This window comes from Drosophila subobscura, chromosome O (assembly GCF_008121235.1).
Source record: "Drosophila subobscura isolate 14011-0131.10 chromosome O, UCBerk_Dsub_1.0, whole genome shotgun sequence".
Classification (NCBI taxonomy): Eukaryota; Metazoa; Arthropoda; class Insecta; order Diptera; family Drosophilidae; genus Drosophila; species Drosophila subobscura.
The window spans coordinates 20,935,580-20,960,712 of record NC_048533.1 but is presented as its reverse complement, the minus strand read 5'-3'; the positions used below and the strand labels follow the sequence as shown (position 1 = coordinate 20,960,712).

Genomic DNA, 25,133 nt, shown 5'->3' with positions numbered 1-25,133 from the left:
CAGCAGACAGTTGCCTTCGCCTTTGAGTTCGTGTCTGGAGTTTAGAGTCATCTTTGAACACTTGGTTTGAGGCACTTCCTTATTATTGGCCTTTCCCACGCAGCGGGCAGACAGGCAGGCACATCGCGTGAGTCATAGGAGCATAAGCTGTGCATTTATTAGGAGTTTTAGGACTGGCACTGGTACTCCTCTTTGCCATCTCTTACACAATCGCACAATCAGCAGCAAATTAGAAAAATGGCAGCAGCAGACACAGGCTCTGGCTCCAGCTCTGGCTCTGCCTCTGCCATATGCCACTTACCACAAAGTTTTTGGGTGAATGTTGCTGCCTGCCTGCTGCCAGGTTGAAAGTCATTCCAGGCTCGTCCTCCGTTTTGGTTTCACTTTTTATCCAGCAACCTAAGTTGACATTTTTTGTGGCACAAACTGGCAGCTGCTTTGCATGACTTTGCCTCAGCCTCTGCCTTAGCCTCTTCCTTTTGCCTTTGCCTCTGCCCTGCTGGCTCTTCTCTTCCGGCAGGCAACCTCAACTTTGAAATGCCAAGCTGCCAGTTTGGCAGTTGCCCTGCCTGCCAGCTCCAGTTGACAGCTTGAGGTTGTTGCTCGCCTTTAAGGGAAATATGAAGAATCTCTGCCCAGATCTGGCAGCAACGCCCCAAAAAGATGCACCACAGATGCACCACTGAAAGCTTAGCTAAAAAAAATCTGCAGGCGTGTAAATTCCCACACTGCAAAGGCAAAATGCCGCCACATTCCCCCCGCGCACACTGTGCCACACTCACCCATATAGACATAACCGGATTGTTGGTGGCATCGCGACTTTTGGCCCCGCGACATGGCAGCCGCTGTGGCAGCGGCAGCAGATGGGCCAGCCAAATGACAAAGCCCCGCCATGACTATGACATAATACCCAGCGGAAGATGCAACCCAAGAGACCAGGCGCTGTGCTACATGAACTGTAGAGGGAGTGATGGTGAGGGGCACGGGGTACTGTCTGTAATTGCGGTGGGAGTGAGAGTGCGGCCAGCATGCGCTTGCCCACAATCATGAGCTGGCCCTGCGGCCGACTGACGTAAGTGATGATGAGTGACGAGCAGTCCTGGCAGAGCAGCGGTAAAAGCGGGGAAGCAGTGCAAGCAGTGCAGAAGGGCCAGCAGTGCAGGCAGTACAGCGAGGGAAGCAGTGCAGTCAGTACAGCGGGGCAGACAGTGCATCGGGGGGCAGGCGCTGTGCACAATTGCAGACAAGTGTCATTTGGTCACACGCTGCGTATGCGTAATCTGCACTAAGCACAGACCAGACCAGACCAGAGCAGTCCAAACCAGAGATCAGACCACCAGAAGCCGCAGAACAAACGAGCAAACGAAGAGGAAAAAAACCCCAAGCCGAGTTCGCGGCTCACACGAGACGAAGCGCACGAAGATGCTTCGCTTCGGAGATCTTCGGAGCTGCTGCCACTGCCAGCGTCTCTGGCGCTGTGCTGGGGGAGCTCCAAGTGGTTTTTCCTTTCGCTTTCCGAAATCATTTCGCTTCGACAACGTAAACGATTCAGTCACAAAACGCGCATCGTATCGCATCGCAGCGCCACCGCTTGGCCCTCGCATTTGTCTCCGCCTGTCTTGACTCCTCCGTGCGGTTCGTACCTCTAACTGTGCCCCAACCCCCTTGTTGCAAGTGGCAGCTGTGACTCTGTGACGCTGTGCTCTTTTTTGGTGCCCAGTCAAGTGAGGCAGACGCCACAGACTCGTCTCTCAACGTTTCGCTGCACCTTCTAAATGGCTCTTCCGTAGTTTTCGCACCTTGCGAAACACATTTTCGTCTACGCATTTACAAAGACTCCAAGAAAAGAAGAACCCAAACCAACCACCGACTCATTTCCTACATGACGGACACTTTTTGCTGAGATCTGAGCTCTGTGGTCTGAGGTGTGCGGTGTGTTAAGTTTGTGTGAAAATCGCAGGCGAAACGAACATCCATTTTGTGGCATTTTGCAATCAAATTTAAAAACAAATCAAAATCAAAATCCCTTCCACCCCCATACTCATGTATGGCTTGTCTTGTTTTGCAGTGCGATCCATGTGAAAAACGACATTAATCAGCAGCTTAAACGCTTTGGATTAACCATTTTGGATATCATTTATCATACGGATTTGGGAACAGAAACACTCGAATTGGATTACTCCCTAAACCAACATGTTGCGTGTTGATTATAAAATGTTTGCCATCATTTTGGGTGAGTAAAGAAATGGTTGGGATTATTTTTTAAGAATTTTAAGAACAGGAAATGTTCTCGAAAATGTTAGAGAAACATTTACACACATTTCTTGGGGTTTCTTTCACCTATTTGATGCCTGATTTGTGCATCTGTTAGGACATAACTTTTAAGAATTTTAATTCGCAGAAAATTGGGTACAATTATCTGTTATAATTGGGGTTTTTTTTATAGTTTTTATGCCATGTATTTAATCTAATATTTGCCAGAGTTAAACACTAAACTATGTGTTTCATGTCCATAATTTTAAAGAGTTTAAATTCCGCGACAGTTTCTGGAAGTTTGTAGAAAGAAAATGGTACGGAAATCTACGAAAACTTGGGGCCATTTTTAATCAATTTTCCGCCTTAGTTTTGAATCTGTAAGGACATTTATCCATACTTTTTAACCACTTTAATTCCGTAAAATGTTCTGCCAAATGTTAGAGTAAAAATGATACAAAAATCGACGATAACTTGGAGTTTCTTTTACCCATTTCCTGCCTTAGTTTTTCATCTCAAAACCATAAAATATCTGCAGTATTTTAGTGCTTCATCCTCTAACTTTTCAACATTTATCACTGCTCAAAAAAATAGCTACAGAAAAAGCTAAGCAACTTTCCTTCTGTCTTTTGTTTACTTTTTCTTGTTAAATCAGCGGTAGATCAGCAAACATCTTCGATCGACCTTCTCCCTGATAATGATGCATGAACAATCGATTCGCACATAAAAGATCAGAAAAAACTTCGCATGAAGCTCATTAGTTGGGTTGTCTGCAATGCTGATCTGCCGCTGGTTCAAGGTCCCATTGGTTGCGCAGGAAATTAATGGGATTCAATGGGTTTCATATCGATCAGATGCGAAATCAAATGGGAGCCAACAAATGGCTGCCGCAGCACCAGGGGCGAAGGCTGGGAAATGGCAATTATGGCTAAGAGTAGGTCATCTGCATAATTACCACATTGTAAATTATCTTTGCCAAGCAACGAAAGGGCGGGGAGCTGGGTGATTTGAGTGTGGTCTGGGACAACGCCCAACGGCAAAACGGAAGCTTTACGGGGGCACGCTGCGTGAGTCTCTGTTCGGATTCAGTCAGGCAACAAATTAGAGATTCACTCGCCTCCCAGCAAAAGCAATTGAAAGCGGAATCGAACAAGCTGCAGGGAAACAAAGGAGTCAGTCCAGTCCAGTCATAGTTCACTGCCACACAATGGGGAAGGGAAGAGATTGAAATTGAAATTCATTTGAATTTGAATTAAATGCGAATCAGAGTCGAGTCGAGTTGGGTTGCTGCACAGCGTCGTCTTTCTGGATAGTTTTGTTTTCTCTTTTTGTTTGTGTACTTTTAGGTTTTCTTTGGCTGTTTTTTTTCTGGTTTTGTGGCATGATGAATGGTGGGGGATTATGCAACCTGCAAGAGTGCAATTTGCAGGCAGACATACCGCTGGGTTGTTGGTTCTGCAGCTGCAGTTGAAAAATTGCAATTACAATTTGGCTTTAATTGCTCATCTTCCGCTGAAGAACAGAAGCTGCCAGAGACATGATACATGGGCGGAGTCACGGCTTTAATTAGCTTTTAATGTACGACAACTGGCACTGGTTTGAATATCAAACACAAAAGTGATTGACGCGGCATTTTAATTGAACGGCCCACGAGAGGAGGCAGAGTGGATCCAGAAATTCGTTTTTTTGTGGCTAATTTGACAGCTGGATTGACCCAAGCTGAGTGATCATATATCGCAGATCGCTGTGGGAATGCGGCAAGTCGTTTGGAAATGTTAATGATGTCTCCGCGGTATCAGAAATACCAATCAATTGGAGCCAAAATAAATAATAAATAAAAGGCAGACAGAGGCACACGCAGAACCATGTTGGAGGTTGCTTGATGGATCAGCCTTGGTTGGACGGCGGCAGGCACTTGTGGCCCGGCATACACACATAAATCATGAGCTCGTCTCGAGTCTGGTGCTGGCCTGCCATCATGTAAGCGAAAGTGTTGCGAATGAAGGTCACTGGTCAGCCACAGCCACAGCTACAGCTTCAGATTCCTAGCACTACTTGAAGTTCCATTTGAAGACGCAAAACCAACTCACGATTTCTGTTTTTGTTTCTTTGCAGCTACAACAGCGGCGACACTTTGGAGCAGCTTCGGCCAGGCTCAGCTGCTGGACGAGGACGATGACTTGGCTTTCGGCAGACCCTGGCCCACGTACAGTCTGCAGAATATGCCCAAGACGCAGTTCACCTGCCACGACAAGATACTTGGCGGCTACTATGCGGATCCCGAGACGCAGTGCCAGATGTTTCATGTGTGCGTGAAGCTGCCGGGAATTGGGGTAAGTTTTGTTTAGACTTTCTGCAAGTGCAACGAGGCTGGGATTGAGGCAAAAGCAGCGGCAGAAAGTGCTAAGCCAAGCCACAATAAAGCTGTGAGGAAGCCTTAGACATGACATTTAAGCCCGCGAAATTCTGTGCTCCTTTGGTGCTTGAAGTGGTTCTAGACAGAGATTCAAGTTCCCCTTTTCGAGGCAGGCAACTCAAGACTTGCAGGCAGAGGCACTCCGTTGAGAGCTGCCTCGAGTATCTCTGCATCTTTCCCCGTCTCTCTATCTCGCTGTCAAAGTCCCAGCTAAATGGCAAAAGTTGCCACAGCGCAGGAGAATGTGTGATTGGGAGCTGAGCTGCTTCGTGACTGTGGGGCCTGAGCCGGCTGATACTTAGACCTGAAGAAGACTTTTGCTCAGCTCGGATCGTATCGCAGCGCATCGGTTTGGTTGACCTTTAAGTGTGGGGTTTTGTGTTCGTTTTTCTTTATTGCATGCTTGTAGCTTTCTGTTCCTTGACTACAGCTGCGGCGGCGGCGGCCTTTGTGCAGCCTGCAATTCGCGCTCCTTCTGTGCCAACTGCCGCTGATGGGCGCTCTGCATCTCCTGGCAGTAGCTGTCGAGCATTTCGGAGAGTTGCTGCTTGCGTTGCAGCTCCTTTGACTGCAGCATCTCGCCCTGCTCCCGCCACAGCTGATTGAAGCGCTCCGTGTACTGCTCTAGCTTTTGCTGGAAGGATAACTTCTGCTGCAGCAGCTCCGCGTTGGCACGGATTAGTTCCCCATGGAGTTGCCGCACCATTTCGTCTCGCTTTCGCAGCTCCAAGTGTTGTCGTTGGTTCTTGATGGCCAGCAGCTCAACGCGCGACTGCAGCGCCTGCAGCTCCTCGACTGTCAGCTCTGCCTCTCTGCGGATTTGCAGCAGTTTTTGTGTGGACACGGGGCAGACCTGCTGCGTCTCTAGCGTCGTGTCGCTGCTGCTGTGCTCATTGTACTCCTCCGAGTCGCTCTCCAGGCCGTCCATCAACTCGTACAGCTGCAGCTTCTGCTCCGTGCTGCTCCACAGCTCCATGCTCAGCACCTTGTCCTTCAGGCTTTGATACTTTGTGTGCATCTGCCGATACCTGGCCTTCCACACATCAACGGACGAGGACTCTGGAGTGCAGTGCGGCGCCTTCAGCGCTGTGTCCCACATAGGAGCCTCCGTGTAGTTGATTACCACAGTGCTGTCGGCACTGCCCAGCACCTCCTCCAGCAGTCGCGTTAGATTTATGTTGTGGTAGCGCATGTGACTCTTGGGACTGCGGGACAGAGCCTTAAACAGCTTCAGCAGTGCGCCCATGGAGGTGCTGCTGTCCGACGCGTCGCTCCTGAAGTGAATAAACTGCAATTTCCCATAGACCTTCCTCGACTGATCAATGTTCGTTTGTCGCACATTGAGCGTGAAGAGCACGCGGCTCTGTGGCAGGCGACGCATCACACGCTCAATGTACGCATAGACATCGCCGCTGGTGGCCACAAAGTGCTGCTTGGATGGCCTGTGATCCTGCCCCTCCATGTCGCCCGTGGACTCTGGAAGCTCTCCATTGAGCTCCACATGCCTGATGGATATGTTGACCTCCATGGTCAGCTCCAGCGTGTAGACATGCCGAAACAAATCCCCAAAGCTGCGCGCCATCACATCCAGGTCATCGCTGCCGTAGTCCATGCGTTCGCCGTAGTTGATGATGGTGCTGGTCCTGCCACCGAGCACAGGCTCCACCACCTCGGACACTGCCTCCTGCCACACATCCCGCTGCATCTGGCTGAGGGCAGGCAATTTTCTAAATAGATAGACTTTTACCTAGAGAGAGGGATTATGAGGTTAAGTTGAAGCTAAAGTTGAAGTCCGTTTCACTTACCATTCTTTGTTTTAGTTTTTTTGTGTAGTTTGTTTTTATGTACGTTTTTGGTGTGTTGTTTATTTTTCACTATTTTGTATACATGTGGATTTTGAATTGATTGTCAATTAGCCTACTGTACGGTATCTGTGTGTGTGTGTGTGTGTAGAAGTCGAGAACCAAAGCGAGAACGAGAACGTTCACTTCTCTCGGCAGCGTCACCTGGGACCCGACCGCGGGGCCACTGCAAATGTCAAGTGGCAGCAGATTGCCAAATGCCAAAGTTTGTGGCAGGCAACCTGATAGCTGGCTTGGGGGCATGGAAGCCACTAGTGGCATTATCATAGCCGCACAAGGAAGCATCTGATTGGATGATGTGTGTGGAGTCAGGCAAAAGTGAGCGAAGCTTGCACTGAGAAAAAAAAAACTGTCTGTAAATGGTAAGCAGTTTGAGCAGCTAATATTGTGAGTGCGAAAAAGTAAAAAAGTCCTCCTAGCAAGACATATAATAGATATCCAGATTTGCAGATGTAAACAGAAGTATTATTAAGTATTTATGCGCACGTGTTTTTCTACGACAAGCGACACCGCGGCACAACCGAAGAAGAGAAAAAAAAAATCAAGAAAAGGAACAAGAAAGCAAAAACAAAATACATGCATATGCATCTATGTGTGTACCGCGTGTGCGTGCCGAAGCTCATTGCTACAACACTTGAGTCTCGCTGTTTAGAGTTGTTGTTTTTCTGTTGCTGTTTCATGTGCGTATTCCACGATCATTCTTCTTGACTTAAGATACAGTTTACCTGGCAGTTTCTCAACTAAGTTTTTCGCACTGTGTACTTTTTAGTTTGTGCCAGTTTACATTACCTGACTTGTGGCTTGGCCGCGAGCTCCAATTGTGGCTGCTGCTGGCTACTGGCTGCTGCTGCTGCCTTGGTCTTGGCTCTAATGCTTTGGCTATAATTGAAAAATTGTATCACAATTTCTAACATTGAATTTTGCATGTTTTGCTCTGGTTGTATCTGGTGGTGCTGTTTGCTTGATGATTTCGCTGTTGTGTGCAGCTCGTACATCGAAGAGTTAATCCGTTTGTCCAACAGGTGCAAGATTATCGTTTCCTTTGCCCCAACACAACGGCCTTTGACCAGGAGCTGCAGATCTGCGCCAATTGGGCGGACGTGGACTGTGACAAGGCCACCTCCTACTATGACAACAACAATCTGAACGATTTGTATCGCGACGGCGACAGCAAGAGCGCCAACGAGGAGGAGGCCACCTTCCACCTGCAGCGTGCAGAAACAGGTAAGCGTTGGCCAGAGTTAGTTTTAGGCTTAATTAGGTTTAATTTGGTGTCATTTTTGCAGGTGATGTACGAAGATCTAAGGAGCAGAGCCGCGGTGACCAAAAGTCACGCCAGCGACACAATTACGGCAGCAATTCCGGTACCGGTTCCAGCTCTAGTTCCAGCTCCAGTTCCAGTCCCAATTTGGAGATCACGCAATCCACAAAGCGACCCATTTCCAGCTATTACACTCCAACAACATCGAGCACCACCACATCCACGACATCCACAACAGAGCGCAACTATTACAGCAACAACAACAACAATTATGGTGGCAGCAGCAACAACAACGATGACTCGAAGCGTAAGGCCAAACAATGGAATCTTCAAAATGTATTACACGAATTAATCACGCTCTTGTCTCTTGTCTCTCCACTCCACAGAAGACTTTGATGATATCTTCAAGGGTTCCCATAGCTCGCACTTCTTCTCGAACCGCCAGGGCGGACGTGAGTACGATGAGGAATCATCATCATCGGCGGGAGGAGCACGACCCAAGCCCAACGATTTCAGCGATTACAATCGCAAGACCACGGAGGCGTCCAGCAAGTCGCGAGTCACGCCCACCCGGGGACAGCGCCTCACAAGCAGCACCGCAGCAGCGGCTCCGAGCACCAGCAGCAGCAGCACCAGCAAGTCCCCGCTGAAGAAGATCACGTTGCATGCCTCTTTCAACACGGACTTTCTAGACTACACGCCACAGAGCAGAACAACGACGACGCCCCGACCCAGCAGCAGCATCACCAGTCGCTTCAGCTTTGGCTCGAGTGACTATCAGACACAGGAGCGCATCCAGCCCACCACCTACAACCCGAACAGTGGCGCTTATCGCTACAAGAGCACGCCGCCGCCCAAGTACACGGAGCAGCCGTCGAGCTCCACCAAGTTGACGGGCAAGAATGTGCAGGACTACGACAAGGAGACCACCAAGCGGCACAAACCCACTGTGGCAGCTCGCAAACAGAAGCTCGGGCCCCAGGAATCCAACTACATCAATCACAATGAGTTTGTGGATGTGCCCAAGAGCAGGGTGCAGCAGCCGCAGCCCTTCCAGGCCACGCAGAACAAGCTGGAGCCGCACTATCAGCGACCCAAGCAGCAGCAGACACTGTCGCGAGTGGGCAGCCAGGAGCCGGCGCCGTTCAAGGCCTCCTCCAGCTCCGGACCGAGTGCCAAGCCACGTTCGTTCACCAGCCGCGGCAGCATCACCTACAAGGCAACCACCGAACGTTATGTGGAGGATGAGCTGCGCTATCCCACCACACCAGCCAGTGCACCATCGCCAGCTGCCGTGAAGAAGGTCACGCTTGCGGCCAGGGACTCTTACACGCCGACCACGTTCAAGCCCACAACTTACAAGAAGTCCTACGAGCAGAACTTCCACCAAGCACAGCAGACACCGCGGCCCAGTCAAGGTGCCACGAAGAAGGTATCGACAGTGGCTGGAGGGCTACCCACCACAGCCAATCCGTACTACAATGTGGATGAGGATGATGGCCAGTATCATCCAGAGCTGTATGAGAACGATTTCCCGCGCAATCGCTTCAAGTTTTTGCGCACTCGAGCCTCCAGTTCGACGAGCACAACGACGCCGAGTGCGCCGCCAGCTAGCAGCAGGCAGCCGCACGGTTTTCAGCAAGCGCACAGCCATCTGAAGAGCCAGCAGCAGTCCGCCTACCAGAAGGAGCGTGACTCGGATCTCAGCGATGAGGATGAGTTGTTCAAGACGGCTCAGTCGCTGAACTTTGGCGCTGCGAGCATCAACAAGCTGCGGGCGGACATCTACAAGGCGGAGAAGACGTCGCAGCAGTACAACTCTCAGTACAGTCCGCAGTTAACGCCATCTAGTCCGAAGACAACCGCCCAGACAACCAGCAGGCCAACGACTTATAGCACCACTCAACTGACTAGCACCACCACAACGACAACTAGCACCACGACCAGGCGACCAAGCACAACAAAGACAACGACCACAACCAGCACAACGAGTGCTGCACCACACGTGGAGGCCAAGAAGTCGGCCAGAAGCAAAAAGGAGAAGCAGCTGGACAAGAAGGAGAGGACTGCAGGCAAACGGCAACGGCCACCGTATGCGGATGAGGACACCAGCTATGACTATGCCTACTACGACACGGACTGAGCTACGCTCCCCAGTCCTGGCCCCAGCACACGATCTAACTAACTACTCACACAACTGTACCTTTAATAACTCCATTTTTCACTGCCTTTGACCATTAACTAATTATACTATTCATAGCGTAAACGATCAAGCAACCATATACATCCATTTCTCAAAGGTAAAGCTCCTGTTCCGCCTTGCATTATCTTTCACCTGCATATCGATCGTATAATGATGAACCCGCTTAGCCACGCCCCCGTTAACACTCGCGTACATTCATTTAATCAGATTTCAGATTACATATTCCGAATCAAGATGCGTTCTAATGCATTTCCATGCGTGTATCTAGTTATTTAAATAAACGAAAAGAAAGTATATGTTTAGTCGTTAGACAATTGTTAAAATGAAAGCAAATAACGAAAGGAAGCCCAAAATTGTATCGAAGAGCGGCTGATTTTGTACTTGTTGTGTAATATTCAATGAATTCACTACAAAATTGTATTAACTTTAAGGTTTCTTGTAAATAAAATGATATGTAATTCATAAAAAAATTGAAGATCAAACGATTAGCAGAGCGCCAAAGTGAGGTTTGATCTCGATATGTCTTTGGCGATACAATATAAAGACAGTGCTATCGATTAGTACTCACTTGTAGTATCGATGCTTTACCAGCTGCCAGCTGTAATATCGCTCGTTACTCGTGACTATCGATGTTGAACCTCTTTCGCCCGCCAATTGTGTTTTTTGTTTTGTTTTATTATGTGTGAAATACGCTTAAAATAAATAAAGTTAGTCATGTTGTGCAGTGTGGGTGAACGCCGGCACTCAGTCCTTGAACTTTTGTCGCACACAGCGCGGCATGGGGAACAAATAAACGAGCATATTGAAGGCAGCCAGGCCAACGGCAAACGCACAGGATGCAGCCACATCAATTGTTTCCTGCAAGTAACGTAGAGTGATTAAAAATTGGGCACTGTATATAATAGTGTGCACAAATTACATCTGGATGTGGCAAGCCTAGACGCTCGTGCATAAAGTCCGTAGGCTTGGGGCAAATGACAGAGGCAGTGGGCGTGCAATTCAACTTTCGCGTCTGAAAGGCGATGCTGTGCAGCAGCGAGGATGCATAGCGCGTATGTGTGCCCTTGGTGTTGTCCTGCAGCCAGGGTTGTAGGCCCTTGAAGGAGCTGAAAAGAAAAGATCGGGAATATAAGATATGGACACTGGATCTTGTTTCAGTGTACCCACCGAACGGTGCCACTGGCCAGGGCAATGCTGATGACCAGCGCATAGGTCACCGCGATGGCTGCATTGAAGGGCACCTTGACCACCAGCAAAAAGGCAATGGATAGCTGTTCGGCGAGCACGAAACTGGACCACAGTGCCACAAGCAAATAGGCAAACACAATGCCATTGTTGTACTTCAAATCCAGCAGCAATCTACGGGGAAGAAAGCGTTTAAGTTGGAACTTTTTTCATGTTGCTGCGGCACCTACGGATAAACCACGCAGCTGGCAATGACAGCAGACACGGCAGAGAAAGGAATGGACACTGCATTGTAGGCTATAAGGAGTGTGGTGCCAGAGTAGAGGCCCTCTGGGGTGTCCTGTGAGAGCTTCTTGCGCCAAACGGGAACTGCAACAAATAACTTTAAAGCTGAAACTTAATGGATGAAACGTGAACCTACATAGCGTAATGGTAGTCAGTATGCCGCAGCCATAGGACAAGCCCAATATGTTCAGAATCATGCCATTTCGGGTGAAGAAGCCATGAGCATCATCCTGGAACAAACATTCGTTGAGTTATAGAACTAAAAGTGGCTGGTTTAGCTGCTTACTTACCCCCACATTTGTATAGAAAGCCCAAAGCATGCTCATGGCTATGGGCAGCAGCAGCAATCGCAGGAAAAGCGTCTTCATGCCAACCAGACCGCAGGAGAAGGTTGATGCCAGCAGTTTCCTTTGAGTAAACAAGCACAAATTACAAACTGAAAGCAGACAATGCCATGACCAACTCACAAGTACAGCATAACCCAAACTTTAAGCTCTCCCGGCTTGCCGTAGGCCAGCGGCACCTTGCCCGATCCCATGTTATTCAAAGGCGCATCAGAGATGGGTGTCTCTCGGGAGAAACGTTCCACAAGCGCCTCAATCTGCTGGCTGGACTCCAGGAAACGATCGCGGCTGCGGCGATCCACAGTGGACAGGCAGAGATAGTACATGAGGGGATTCTCCAGTTGGGGACAGGGAAAACCAATGCCATGGAAGTACTCCAGCATGGCGCGAGTGCCGCCAGAGTAGACAACACCGCCCAGGCACAGAAACAGAGCACGATCCAGGAAGGGGAACACATCGGAGCGGGGTTTCTCTAGGGAGAGCAAAATTCCACAACCCGTTTTCTTGGCCGTGTTGGATAGAATGGATATCAGCAGATAGGCGCTCAACGGATCCAGTCCATGCGTGGGCTCATCCAGCAGCAGCATGACTACGAGGGGGAAATTCACAAGATTAAGAGGCACTCTACAGCATTTAAGGGGTTGAGCGTACTCACCAGGATCTCTGACCAGCTGTATGCCAATGGCCAGGCGTCTCGCCTCACTGATGTTCAGATACTCCACACGCTTGTGGGCCACCTGCGATAGCGCCAAGTCAGCCAGCACTTGTCGCACCTTCGAACTCTTCAGATAGCCACTCAACTGCAACGGATGCCATAATTATTTACAGTCTACGTGGGATTAATGCAACACTCACAATTGTTGGCGTGTAGTGCAGCGTCTGGGCCACCGTCAGGCCGGGCACAAAGGTGCAGGATTGTGTCACATAGCCGCAGCGCTGCTGGAACAAGGCCTTGGACAACGGTGAACCATTCAGCAGCACCTGCCCACGAGTGGCGCCATCGGAGCGCCTCGAAATGACATCCAACAAGGCGCGCTTACCACTGCCTGCAAACAAAAATCAAAGTTGATTTGTGTTAACTTTTTTGCTGCTTGATTAGTTACCCTTGGAGCCCAGTATGGCCATCACTTCGCCACTGTGAACGGTGAGATTGACGCCTTTGAGCACCAGCGCCGAATTGCCGGCTCCATTGAAGCAGCCCCCGCCATCCACCTGTTGGGCAGCAAACAAAAACAAAACAAAACAAAAGACTTGTCATTGGAAGTGCACATTGCTTTTGGGGTGGATTGCATTTCCAGTGTTGTGTGCACTTGCCTCGGTGGTATGGAATATGTTGTGCGCTTCCAGTACGTAATCGCTTCCAATCATTTTCATAGCCAACACAGCAACAACAACTGCGAGAGCAACAACGGTTTGTTTGTTTCTTATTCGCCTGCTCTGTGCCTCACACGCTGTCCGTAGTTCAAGAGCGGCTTCAAAACAAACGACACAAAAGTGGTAGATGGCGTGCTCTCACTGGAACGGAATAAGCAGAGAGAGAGAGAGCGCAGTGAGAGAGTGAAGTAAGAAGAGTATTCTAACAGCACTTTCATACAAAAAAACGTGGAACTGTCTTTGGCAGCTAACATTTAACAATATTTAATAAACAATACACTTTTTATTTATATTTTTTTATTGTTAACATACAAAAAACACTTAAATAAAACACCCGCTAACCTCCGCGAATACGTCCAAACCAACTGAGCGCGATCTTCCAACTGAAACTGTTGCTTCTGGCCCGATCAGTTCGGAGCTTGGAGTCATTCCAATTGGCATGGAAAGAGAGCCACTGGAAGCACTGCTCTCTAGCCGTCTGAATTCCAGAGACCAAGCGGGCTAAGATGGCGTCCGGAGGCCAAGTTCAGTTCAGTTCGATTCCAACCGAGCAGCGAGAGAGTTTGCCTCTGCAGAGCCCGCGGTTCGGTGCCCAGATTTGCCTCACATTTTGCTGCCTGTGCACGGCGCTTGAAAACTAAATTCAGGAATTCCAAGCAGAGAAAAATATAATCAACCAAACAAAAAAACACCACAACGCGTATGGAAATCTAATTCAAATGTTGTTGGCGTAACGATAACAACAACAAATAAAGGCAAAGGCAAATGAAATACAATAAGTGCAAATATTACCAAATGGCAATGTGGAAGTGCATGCAAATGTTGATGGCTTATGACAAATAAAATTTGCCAATACAAAAAAAATCAAATAAGAAATACAAAATAAAAAGTGGTTCCAGCCGAAAACGCCAAAATCAAATACAAGTGACGCGAGATTTGTGCGTGTGTGTTGTGTTTTTTTGTGTTTGCGTGTGTGTGCCTGTACCTATGTGGAATATGCAGAGAGATTGAGAACTGCCAACATTGTAACCAGCAAGGAGCAACTGCACCAACAGCAAGAGCAAAATGTAAGTGTTGCACAGTACAGCAAGGGACAATAGATGATAGATAAGTGTGCACATACATCTGTGCATACACATGTGCATGTATGTATGTATGTACCTCTTGGTGGACAACTAATTGGAGTTTGTACAACTGGTATTTACTGTTAATTGTATTAAACAACGCCAAGACCCAACACTTGCTACCTCTCAACGTTACACACACACACACACACACACATATGTATATATTCTCCGCAAAACTCGCTGCTCAGCTACAAAGAGACTTCTAAGGTTCCAGCCAAGGCGTTGAAGGGCCAGCGCTCCACGTTGGCTGCGACTGCGACTGCCGCTGCGGCTGCTCTCTCGGTCGTCACCGAGCGCAGGTCAAAGATCCCACAAGCGGGTTTTTGTCTAGCTTGGCTTCTATCTTTCCACTGCTTCCACATAACTTCTTTTTTTTTGCTCGCTCTCTTGCCCACTCTCTTTCGCTGTGGGGCCCTCCAGAACCAGAACCCAAGTGGCGGTCGTCCAAGTCCCCCCATCTAGAGCCAAAGCCAAAGCCAAAGACAGTGCCAAGCCATGGCCAAGTGCCCAACTCTGTTGTTGGTGCTGTTCTGAGTTCTGAGTTCTGAGTTTGCTTCTGCGAGTGTGTATCTTTTAGATACAAGTTTCAGTTTGTTTGTTTGTTTGGCTGCCGGCTGCCTCGATGCTCGATGGTGCTCGCTCGTTGCCTTCTTAGTGCTCTCCGGGGATCATTTTTTTTTTGTTTGCTTCCCCGGCAACGTCTTGGCATTTCCTCTTTGGCTGAAGATGGTTTTATGTGCACCAAACTGAACACATAAAGATATGGCAGGTATATAAACATATCTCCCTTATGTACAGCCTTTACATGGGCATATAGAGAGAGAATCAGCGAGCGATCGGCCTGTCTGGCCTAAGCAACTTTCACATTCATTTTGCAATTTTGGCTGCGTTGCAGCTGCCAATCTTTGGCTCACAATCACTTTCAAAAAATGTTGCGCCATTAAAGTTGAGATTTCTCGGCACATTTGGCTGATGCTCCCCAATCAGCAGAACCCAGAACCAACTTTTTTTTAACACCATTCTCAGGGCTCCGCCATAAATCATTGTCTCTCCGCGGCGGCCCTTCCCAATGCAGATTCTTGGCATCCACTTGGCTTCCATTTCCACAAATTACTCGCATCTAATTACCTCTCGGACGTACCGTTAGATTTGCTGAGCCATGGCCAAGCCAAGTCCATTGAAAAAGGTTTCTTTTGGTGGGTCCGATAGATAGCCCCAACCGAAAAATGATGGGCCGCTGGGCCGCTGGGCTGCTGGGCCGCTGACTTGTTGTTTTGTTTTTTCTCTTGATTTTTCTAGCCATTGTTGCTGTTGTGGTTCTGGCGTAAATTAGTTAACAGTATTATTATAGCTGTTAACGGTGTCTTGCTGATGATTTGTGGCTGCTGCTTGCGTTCCCCCAACCCCAAAAATAAATAAGAAAAAAACTGAGGGAAAAAGATACCAAAAGAACAAAGCCAAAAAAGTGCTTAGAAGCGGCTGACAATATCTGACAATAAGTTTTGGTATCGTTCGAGCGATCGTAATTCAATTTTCGAACAATTTCAGCTCCAATTCCAACGAAAATCGAAAGACTTAAGGCAGCAACCGGCGGAGTCTAGACAAAAAGTCCAAGAGGCAAAAGGCGCAGGCAGACAGCGACGGCGGCGGCGGCGGCGGCAGCGGCAGCTTAAACTCGAATTGATTGTCAGTTATGGCTTTGTGGGGAGTTTGCCAGTCCCAGCGGGAATCTGTGGAGCACTGACAGGGGGGGGGAGAGGGTTGGGTTGGTTTGGTCTGCTCTTTGTCTTTGTCTGGGGGTCTAGGCAAGTTTTTGGTTTCAGCAAAAGGCAAAGGTGTGGCTGCAGCCAGAACTTGTTCTTGCTCTGGGCTCACAGATATTTTACTGTGCCTCAATTGAACCTTTAGTATGTGATGTGTGGATGCTATTCCGAGACGGATGAATCATTGCATTTAATGATCACTGACTAGCTCTCACCTGGATGAAGTCAGCGGCAGACCCTGCTGCAGTGCCGGCCAACGGGGGTATAAAATTTAAATTCGAAATTCCACAGATGCACATAAAACGCTGCGACCATGAAAATTGTGTGCATTGATAGAGGCCAGAGAGCAAGTTAATTTACTTTTTATTATAATTAAATTAACACACGAGACGAGCCAGAGGCAGCAACAGAAGCAGAACAGCTGCATAATTAGGCGAAGAAAGTACGCCGCTGCCTCGTGACTTTTACGGCCATAAAAAGTACAGCAAAGAAAAGAGAACTTTATTTAATTTCACTTGGAAAACACACACACACACACTGCCATGGCAGAATCATGAATAGAATGAAGAATGATCAAGTCAGAGTCGAAGCTGTGAAGCGAACGAGAAGCTCTCGAAACGTGAGCCGAATAAATCGGACTTTGAATCCATGTCAAACCCAGAGAGCAGGTCGTGGGGGGACACATGGGTGTGTGTGTGTGTGTGTGTTTGTTTTTTTGCTGGAATTTGGCCATTTGTAACTCGCATTTTTATGCATGCAACAGCAAACGCAGGGAACTGCTCGACTGCCTGCCTGCCGCTGTCTTTCTTTTCCTTTTTGTTTGTCTTGGAATTTATGTCAATTAGCTGGCTGGCGCTTGTGTGTGTGTGTGTGTGTGTGTGTGGGCAAAAAAGGGGAGTGCCGACTGCCATGCAAATTTTTACCCACAATTGTTGGCCACTTTCACAAGTCTCCGGTGTGGTCTGCTCTCTGTTGCAACACAGGAAAGTCTTGCCCCTTTGTCTCGGGCCTCCTGCTGCTGCTGCTGCTCAGCGTTAATTGCCTGTAAAGATGCCCAAAACTGTGGCAAAAGTTGTTCGTATAATTAATAAAACTGACCTTGCTTCAATTTACGAAGCGAAAATGGAAAACCGAAAAAAAACGGAAAAGCCAAAACTGAAAATCAACACCGAAATGCGAGCCAGCGCAGTGGCTCAGCCATGCCAGCCATGACGGAATATTCGTTGACGTCGACTGACATTAGCTTCATTTTGTGTTTGTTTTCGCTGCTTTTGGGGTCACAGTCACAGCAGAGCCACGATGTCAGCAGAGTGGCGGAATTCTTGTGCTCGCATTTCTGGTTATGGCCCCGTGCACCCCCCGGTCGGCCGGCTATTGCTCAATTTAATGCCAATTTGTGGGCCACAACCATTAAGTAGTACGCGAGACGAGCTGCCATTTGGGTCAGCTCCAAGATGCGCCAGGAGAGCGACTAACATGATTAATGATTGGTTCTAAGCCGCAAGAGTTTATTGGAGATCATTGGAGCTGCCTTCCAGCTCTCCTCAGACTGAGAGCTCAAATATCTTTCACTCACAATCAATTTACCCGAAAAAACTTTCACAAATTACGAGCATGTGTCGCGGCTGTCGGCTGTCGGCTGTCCGCTGCCATTCAAGATTCCCTCTCTTTGACGGACTTGAATGTCGCTTAGCTGGCATAAGTCTGCGCAGCAGTGTGAGTGTGTATCCCATGAGCAATTTGCATACTCGTCCCAACAAAAAAACGCGCTAAAAAATCAAACAAAAACTCGAGAGATCAATTAACACACACACACACAAAAATATCTTCAGGCGGGGAATCAGCTAAAGATTCAGAGAGCTGAGAACAAGTTCAACAAACGCTGGAATGTTGGCCACAAGCTGGCACATCGTTTAGTTGCTTTGATTAGCGCTGAGAGCTGCGGCATTTGGCATTAGTCAGCGCTGCGGTATGCAGCTCATATTTGTGATAAAAATGCTGCTCAGGATAACTCGTTTCGAGCGGCAAATATTTCCCAAATTTAGTTCCCAAAGAGTTCTCTCACTCTGCTGCAAATACTTGCTGGAAATGACTCAATGGCTGCATGCAAAAATAACTTTTTATGGAATTCCTTTGTGCAAAAATTAATGGCAAAAATTACAAAACTGCAGCAAAACTTTTGCAGGCCGCCGCGACCCACTTTTTGCTGGCATTTATCACACGCCCCATGCGGCACATTCTCAGCCACAACGGCCACAAATTATGCCACACACACAAGAGTTTCACTTTCTCGCTAGGCAAAGCCTCTACCCTCACCCCTGCCCTGGCATTTCACTCCTCTCTCTTGGACAGTCTGTCAGTGGCCATCAAAGGCGCAGCTTGTGATTTGGGAGCCTGTCGGCTGGCTGACCTACCTGCTGCTGCGAGGAATGAGAAACAAGTTTTCGGGGCGGCAGTGAAATGAAATGAAAACTTGGCCCTGTGCACCGGGGAAACGGCTCATTTGTTAACCCAATTTAATTGGCTTTTGCGTGGGAATGGAAATCTCAACAAGATTGGGCAGCCTCGAGGGCAGGTCAAGCCACAGCAGAGTGAGAGCAGCCACAAAGCACTTGGGTGCTCCGCTCCATTAAATCATAAAATGAGCGCCACAAGCCGGCGCGATCAGTGACCGAAAAGCCAACGAAGACAACTGTCTGCAACTCGTTGTCTAACTGCAGTTTTTGCATCAATGGCGCTGACTGTGACTCTGGCCCAGAGTAGGTCTCCAGACAGACAGAGAGACAGTCCGACACGCAACGGTTCTCCGGGCAGTTGTCAAGCGACAACAACTTCTCTCCTTCTCTCACTCGGACCTGCCTCTGGTATGTGTGTCTTCAGGACAGTCAACGGGAATGCAGCATGACAGCCAACGGGTCTACACTCTCCTCTGCCAGCTCCAGTGGGAACTGCTAACCGGCTGGCTGGCAATTGCCAATTGGCCTAAGCAGTTGCCAATAACCGTTTGGCTCACTTATTTGTGATTTATTCACACCAGCTCGAGCACCGTTGACAGGGAAATAAGCGCTGTACGAATGGAATCATGCAACAGCCAGTGACCCACATTGGACCGGACTCAAAGTCTATGATATAATTCTGGCCACGGCTGCAAAGCTGCAACTGCCAGTCGCTGGCATTGTTTTGGGGCTGCTGCACAGCTGCAGATCCAGTTTTTGGCCACCCAATCACTGAGAATAGATTTATGCAGCAGCAGAAAATATGTACAACAAATGTTTATGTTTTATAGAAGTGAAACGCAGTGTTTGAGCTGCAAAAGTTGATTAATTAATCACTAAGAAACTAACGATCTGCCACAAACAACTCCATCAATCAGCGGCGGCACACCCCGAGCATCAATTTTCGATTATTAATTACATTTTGATGTCTTTAGTTTGAAACTAAAAGTCTTGCCCGCTTTTTTGGTTGATGATCAATTCACTTTCCTTTCCATCCGAACAACCAACCATCTCTCGTAGCTTCACGCACTTGTTGGAGCCACAAACAATGGAGATCCATGGATGCTTTTTTTGATATCTTTTTGCTTTGACTCGAGCATAAATCAATGCCGCCTGTCCCTCAGTCTCGGCCGTATCATTGCCCCCAATACCATTCATTCATTACATGCATTACATGCAACAAAAGCGACGCTTTGTGCCCACTTAAGATACAAATACTGAAGTATCTGTGGCAGTATCTGTGGCAGTATCTGTGTGTGCAGCATGGCTGGCTTGGCAGGCTCTCGCGGGTCTTAAAAAAAACCTTTTTTGCTTGGCCACAACTTCCACTTTCACTCCGTTGTGCAGGCAGAAAAAGCCCCTCTATGCCCCCCCCAGGTAAACATTGAAATTGTGTAGGAAAAACATAAACAAAACAAAAAGCAAACACACACAAAATCAACTGAAAAATGCGTTGAACTGGCAGGAAAATCCGTTTATGGCGGATTATGCCACAAACGTTTTTTAATTAAAGCCGAATTTAGCACGCAATTAAAAGCGTTAATACCCCAAGCTGCAACAATGTTTAATAAGCAATCTCATAATAATCATACAGAAAGTTGAACGGGGCGAAAGGCGCCAGAAAAAAGCATTTCTACCCGGCAACGCCTTGGCCGCAGCTTCACTTTCCGATGTGCCGCACATCAGTGGTAATTATTGCCCCGAGAGTATCTGTAACTGCGGCATTCACTTTCGCCAAAAGGCAAACTCCTCGTAGAACACTTGCGACTACATAAGCCGAGTGTCTGTCTGTCGGTCTGTCTGTCTGTCGGACTGTTTTGTGGCTGCCACAACGGAAATGCACACGCCTCGGTGCACTGCAGCAGACAGCTGCAGCACTTGTTGTGCATTAGTTTCTGTTAGTTTTGCTTTGCCGTTTTGTTTCAATTGCATAATGCGCCACATTTGGCCACCTTTTGGGGCGCCACAGCAGCTCTGGCTCATTTGCATGCCAGTTTTTGCGGCTGCTTCTCTTTTTTTTGGCAATTAAAAACACACACAGCAGCCGCTGTGGCAATCAGCAAAGCGCTTTGTTCTGTCTTGATTTGCCTCTCATAAGCGGCAGCAATAAGCCACAGAAATTAGCTCAAAGAAGTGCAAGAAAAAACCGCTAAAGCTAATGAGAAATCAAAGTGAGATGAGCCCAAAGGGGCAGCCACATTGTCATGTGCTACGTGCTCAACCCTGCTGTTAGCTAGCCCAGCATATCTTTTAATAATAACTATAATAAAAGGCAATAATTAGCTTTGATTTGTGGCAACGGAAGGGGAAACAGCCGCCCACAAATGGCAATAGAAATGCGAGCTGTGTGTGGGCATAGAATCTAGGTATCAGCCTTAACTGCCAACAGCCACATGATATAGTTCAAGGCTGCAACTCAGTTTGTGGCTTAATGAATGTAGAAAATATTCTTTGAAAAACTGCAGCCAGCAGCCCAAGAATCGAGCACAATTTCCGCTTTATGAAATGACAATGGCTGTGACTCGCTGACTCTGACACTTAATGAGAGACTCTGAATTCCAATTGCCAACTGCCTGCTGCGTGTGTGGATATGTGGGGGCATTGTCATTAGGCTAATTCCCGCCAATTATGAGTAATGGCAGCAGAGACAGTAGCCCGTATTCTTGACCCAGTTTGACTGCGGAATAAGCTTAAATTTTTGACCCGAAATCGACTCGTGCCACTTGCAGACAGACACAACATGGAGCTGAGCAACTTTTCGAACAACAAGAAGATGTCACGCGAGGAGCGACGCTACTCGGTGCCGCATGGACCCAATACACCGCTGCCGCCAGCGGCATCCGAAGATCTGCATGCCTGGTCCATCTACAGGTGAGTTTTAGGGCACAGGGCGCAGCTGGGTGCAGCTGGCCACAGCTCAATGGAGCGTCAGTGGCTGCACCTGTTGACGCTTGATTTAACCGCAAACGGAAGGCGGAAGTTGATGCCATAAACAGCCAACCCCCCCCCAATCATGGCCAGCTGACCGCAACCAACTCCCCTCTTCTCTGCAGGCAAAATCTGAACTCTGACTTTACCGACTCGGCGCTGGGCTCGTCTGATAAATCACCGCTGCCATATGGAAACTTCCAGCTACGCGATACCACAGTTCAATCCATTTTGAATCATCCGCGCTACGGACCCAAGTGAGTCAGACAGGGAATTGTTTTACACACTTTCACAATTATTATCATGCCTCTTCCATCATCCATTAGTCGGTAAATGCAATTGAAAGGTGCACCACAGGATTGGGGGGGTATTTATCATGATCCCTGAAACTCAAACGTTTCCCTCAACCCTTTTGCAGATCTCCTTTGGGCTCGAACATGTACACATATCTGAAGTTTGGACTGCCGCGCGTCTTTCCACCGAACGCGGGCTCACAGCGCTCGCATCGACCGGGTCCGGGACCAGGCCCAGGACCAGGACCTATACCAGGCGGCTCCAGTGCTCTGGGCGGCGTTCGGGGCCGCGTGAATCGTGGCTTCAGGGACAGTTCGGGCGCACCGGCGGGCGCTGGCTCCAGTGGCTACGACAGCAGCGACAACGAGACGACGCGCAGTCGTGTGCCACCGAATCTACGGAAGTATCGCAGCGAGTCCGACTTCCGTGCCATTGGCGGCATGCCGCACTCGCGCCCCGAGTCGCGTGCCCATGGCGGTGTGCCGGCGGCAGCACTGCGTCAGGCCAACAGCAGAGCGAGCATAGCAGTGGGTCAGCATCATCATCATCAGCAGCAGCACCAGCAGCTGCATCAGCAGCACCAGCAGCACCAGCAGCACCAGCAGCAGCAGCAGTACATGAATGGCAAACACTACGGCCATCGCTCGCACAGCGAGGCGGATCTGCTGGGCGCACAGGGCGGCATGAGCGCGGACCTGGGCCTGGGCTATGACTACAACGAGTCGAGGATATACGCGAGCTCGAGGCATGCGCAGCAGTACGTGCACAGCCGCAAGCAGTCGGGCATGGGCTTGATCTATCCGAACATACAGGTGCACTGCCTCGATGTGAATCCCTGCCTGCGCGGCGTCTCGATGCAGGCGAAGGCCGGCGATCTGTTCGCCATTATGGCCACGTCACAGCGCGAGGGCAGCGCCCTGGCCGAGTGCCTGGCCGGACTGAGTGAGCGGCTGGGCGGTGAGATTCTCATCAATGGGCAGCAGGTGAATCGCCACGGCCTGCGGGAGCTGTGCAGCTATGTGCCAGCGCTGGAGGTGTCCTCCCTCGATCCGCGCATGAGTGTCCAGTGCACGTTGAACTTCCATGCCGCGCTGCGCGGGCCCATCGATCGCAGCGACATCAAGGAGCGCATGGATGTGCTCATTGAGGATCTGGGCCTGAACACCGTGCGCGCCTCGAATGTCTCCTCGCTGACGCACTCGGAGAAGCAGCGACTGAGCGTGGCGTGCCAGCTGCTGGCGCAATCCTCGCTGCTGATTCTCGATCAGGTCACCAGCAACATGGACATCTTTGACACGTTCTTCCTCGTGGAATATCTGCGGCAGTGGTGCAGCGGCGGACGCATTGTCATCATGACTCTACAGCCGCCCACCTTTGAGATACTTTCCATGTGCTCCGGCGTGCTGCTGCTGTCCGGCGGACGCACCGTCTTCTCGGGCAGTCGCGCGGACTTACCGCGACACATGGGCGAGCTGGGCTATCCGTGTCCGCCGTTCAAGAACCCAGCGGATTACTATTGTAAGTGGCAAGCAGCTCTCCCTCTCTGCCAGCTTTAATCTTCCTTCCTTTGCAGTGGATTTGGTCACCCTGGATGACCTGTCAGCGGCTGCCATGCTGGAGTCCTCCGCACGCATCGAATCGCTGGCCAATGCCTGGGATCAAATCAACTCGGAGCCACCGCTGGCCGCCCCACCCGCCTCGCTGCCCAACTTTACCCTCAAAGCGGGCTTCTTTGGCCAGATGAAGGCGCTGATCAAGCGCTTTGCGGGCTACAAGCAGCCAGGATCACTGCTCACGTGGATCAGCAAGCTGATTGCCGCCGCTGTGCTGTCGCTGTGCATTGGCTGCATCTTCTGGGATGTGCCTGCCTCGGATCCACAGCTGACCTACAACGATCGCTTTGGCTACCATCATTGTGTCATGGTGCTGGTCTACTGGCCGCTGGTCATGCTCACCATACGCGACACCCAGGAGGATCGACGGCATGCAGAGCGAGACATTCGCTTGGGCCTGTACTCGCGCAGTCTCTACATTGTGGTGCAGGTGAGTTATCTATGGGCAAGCGACCAAAGACAATGTAAAATCAAGATGCGTAATTGCCATACGCTTGTTCTGCCTGGTTCTAGCACTGGGTCCTGTGGTGAATTTACTTACAACGTGACGTCCTCGCTCAGCGGAGAACGTCACCTTGTTAGTAATTTCACCAAGAAATTTAGCAAAGAAACCAACCCCCCTCTTCGTTATCATCTTGATATTATTTTGTCTTTGCTGCGACTGTGCAGGAATGGAAAACTAATGTATGAATTTCTTTTGTGAACAGAGTTTACTGGGCCTGTTTCCCAGCTTGTGCATTTGGCTGGCATATCTGCTGCCGGCACACAGCATGGCCGGACTGTACACCTATTCGAACAGCAGCGATACGGGCATCTACTTGTACATGGGTAAGTTATACAGCAAAACCCGCTGCTCCTCCTTGCTAAACCTTTCCTCTTTGCAGGCTACATGCTGCTCTACTTAACGCTCGTGCAAACCCTCGCCCTGTTCTGTGCGCATCTATTCCCTTGCAAGGTCTCCGCGAGCATTGTCAATGGCTTGATCAGCCTCGCACTGGCATCGGTGGGTGGCTATCTGGTGCATCCACAGAATCTGTCCAAGTTCTGGTCCTGGCTGCAGCTGGTCTCCCCGGAGCGTTGGCTGCTGCCCGTGCTCGTGCAGGATGAGTACAGTGCGGAGACGCTGGCCAATTCGGCTGGCCTGCAGCTGTGCCGCAACAAACAGGTGGGTCTACCAGCAGCAGCAAAATATAAGAAAACTGAAAGTAAACTCATGCTGAAATTGTTTATTACAGGTTCAGCATCAGGAGATTATTGTGCAGCAGCCCTGCCCGCCGCCCAACGGCACCCAAGTGCTAGTCGACTTTGAATTGCTGCCGCAGCAGCATGTGCTCGATCCCACGCTCAGCTATGAGCAGACCACATCCGTGGCATTGGTTCTAGCCTCTGTGCTCATCTTTTGTTTCACCTTCATCATATTTTTGTGCAATTGTCAAAGAGCCTGTCGGAAGCAACGCAGTCGGTAGGCTGCCTGCCAGTCGCTCATGGACTTGAATTTCGATTTGGAACTGTAGCTGGATCTGGTTCTCAACTGGTTCTTCGAACTGTGTACATTCGTTAGCAAACTGGAACTGTAGCTGGTTCTTCGAACTGTGTACATTCGCTGGCAAACTGGAACTGTAGCTGGTTCTGAACTGGTTCTTCGAACTGTGTACATTCACTAGCAAACTAATTCTTGATAAATAAATAGTGTTTAGTCGAGGCAGCGTTCGTTTAACTAACTAAAGGTA

General features: G+C 49.2%; 4 protein-coding genes across 6 annotated transcripts; 2 read left to right on the top strand and 2 right to left on the bottom strand.

The window, feature by feature from the left end:
• Positions 1-1,541: 1,541 nt before the first annotated feature.
• On the top strand, positions 1,542-10,465 carry LOC117897380 (mucin-5AC). Of its 2 annotated transcripts, none has more exons than XM_034806189.1 (6): positions 1,542-1,635; positions 2,069-2,233; positions 4,369-4,586; positions 7,554-7,755; positions 7,818-8,099; positions 8,179-10,465. In XM_034806189.1, the coding sequence occupies exons 2-6, from the start codon at positions 2,194-2,196 to the stop codon at positions 9,933-9,935; spliced, it is 2,499 nt and encodes an 832-aa protein (XP_034662080.1). In that variant the 5' UTR covers positions 1,542-1,635; positions 2,069-2,193; the 3' UTR covers positions 9,936-10,465. The 2 variants fall into 2 exon arrangements, with proteins under 2 accessions (XP_034662080.1, XP_034662079.1); XM_034806188.1 differs by having other exon boundaries at positions 7,518-7,755.
• LOC117897384 (kinesin heavy chain) lies at positions 5,056-6,599 on the bottom strand. Its single transcript, XM_034806193.1, has 2 exons — positions 6,475-6,599; positions 5,056-6,416 (listed from the first exon to the last, which is right to left on the bottom strand). Exons 1-2 carry the CDS (start codon positions 6,475-6,477, stop codon positions 5,094-5,096), a joined length of 1,326 nt encoding a protein of 441 aa, XP_034662084.1. The 5' UTR covers positions 6,478-6,599; the 3' UTR covers positions 5,056-5,093.
• A 146-nt stretch (positions 10,466-10,611) lies between the features above and the next one.
• LOC117897381 (ATP-binding cassette sub-family G member 5) lies at positions 10,612-13,590 on the bottom strand. The gene is made up of 12 exons (XM_034806190.1): positions 13,526-13,590; positions 13,124-13,324; positions 12,913-13,021; positions 12,665-12,855; positions 12,465-12,609; positions 11,933-12,398; positions 11,756-11,873; positions 11,602-11,695; positions 11,411-11,549; positions 11,163-11,354; positions 10,915-11,101; positions 10,612-10,853 (listed from the first exon to the last, which is right to left on the bottom strand). Exons 2-12 carry the CDS (start codon positions 13,181-13,183, stop codon positions 10,740-10,742), a joined length of 1,815 nt encoding a protein of 604 aa, XP_034662081.1. The 5' UTR covers positions 13,184-13,324; positions 13,526-13,590; the 3' UTR covers positions 10,612-10,739.
• A 127-nt stretch (positions 13,591-13,717) lies between these two features.
• Positions 13,718-25,129, top strand: LOC117897377 (ATP-binding cassette sub-family G member 8). 2 transcript variants are annotated; one of them, XM_034806180.1, is made up of 8 exons: positions 13,718-14,250; positions 21,298-21,439; positions 21,622-21,753; positions 21,915-23,308; positions 23,364-23,833; positions 24,111-24,231; positions 24,288-24,568; positions 24,639-25,129. In XM_034806180.1, exons 2-8 carry the CDS (start codon positions 21,309-21,311, stop codon positions 24,867-24,869), a joined length of 2,760 nt encoding a protein of 919 aa, XP_034662071.1. In that variant the 5' UTR covers positions 13,718-14,250; positions 21,298-21,308; the 3' UTR covers positions 24,870-25,129. The 2 variants fall into 2 exon arrangements, with proteins under 2 accessions (XP_034662071.1, XP_034662070.1); XM_034806179.1 differs by having other exon boundaries at positions 14,137-14,250; positions 21,308-21,439.
• The last annotated feature ends 4 nt before the right edge of the window (positions 25,130-25,133 follow it).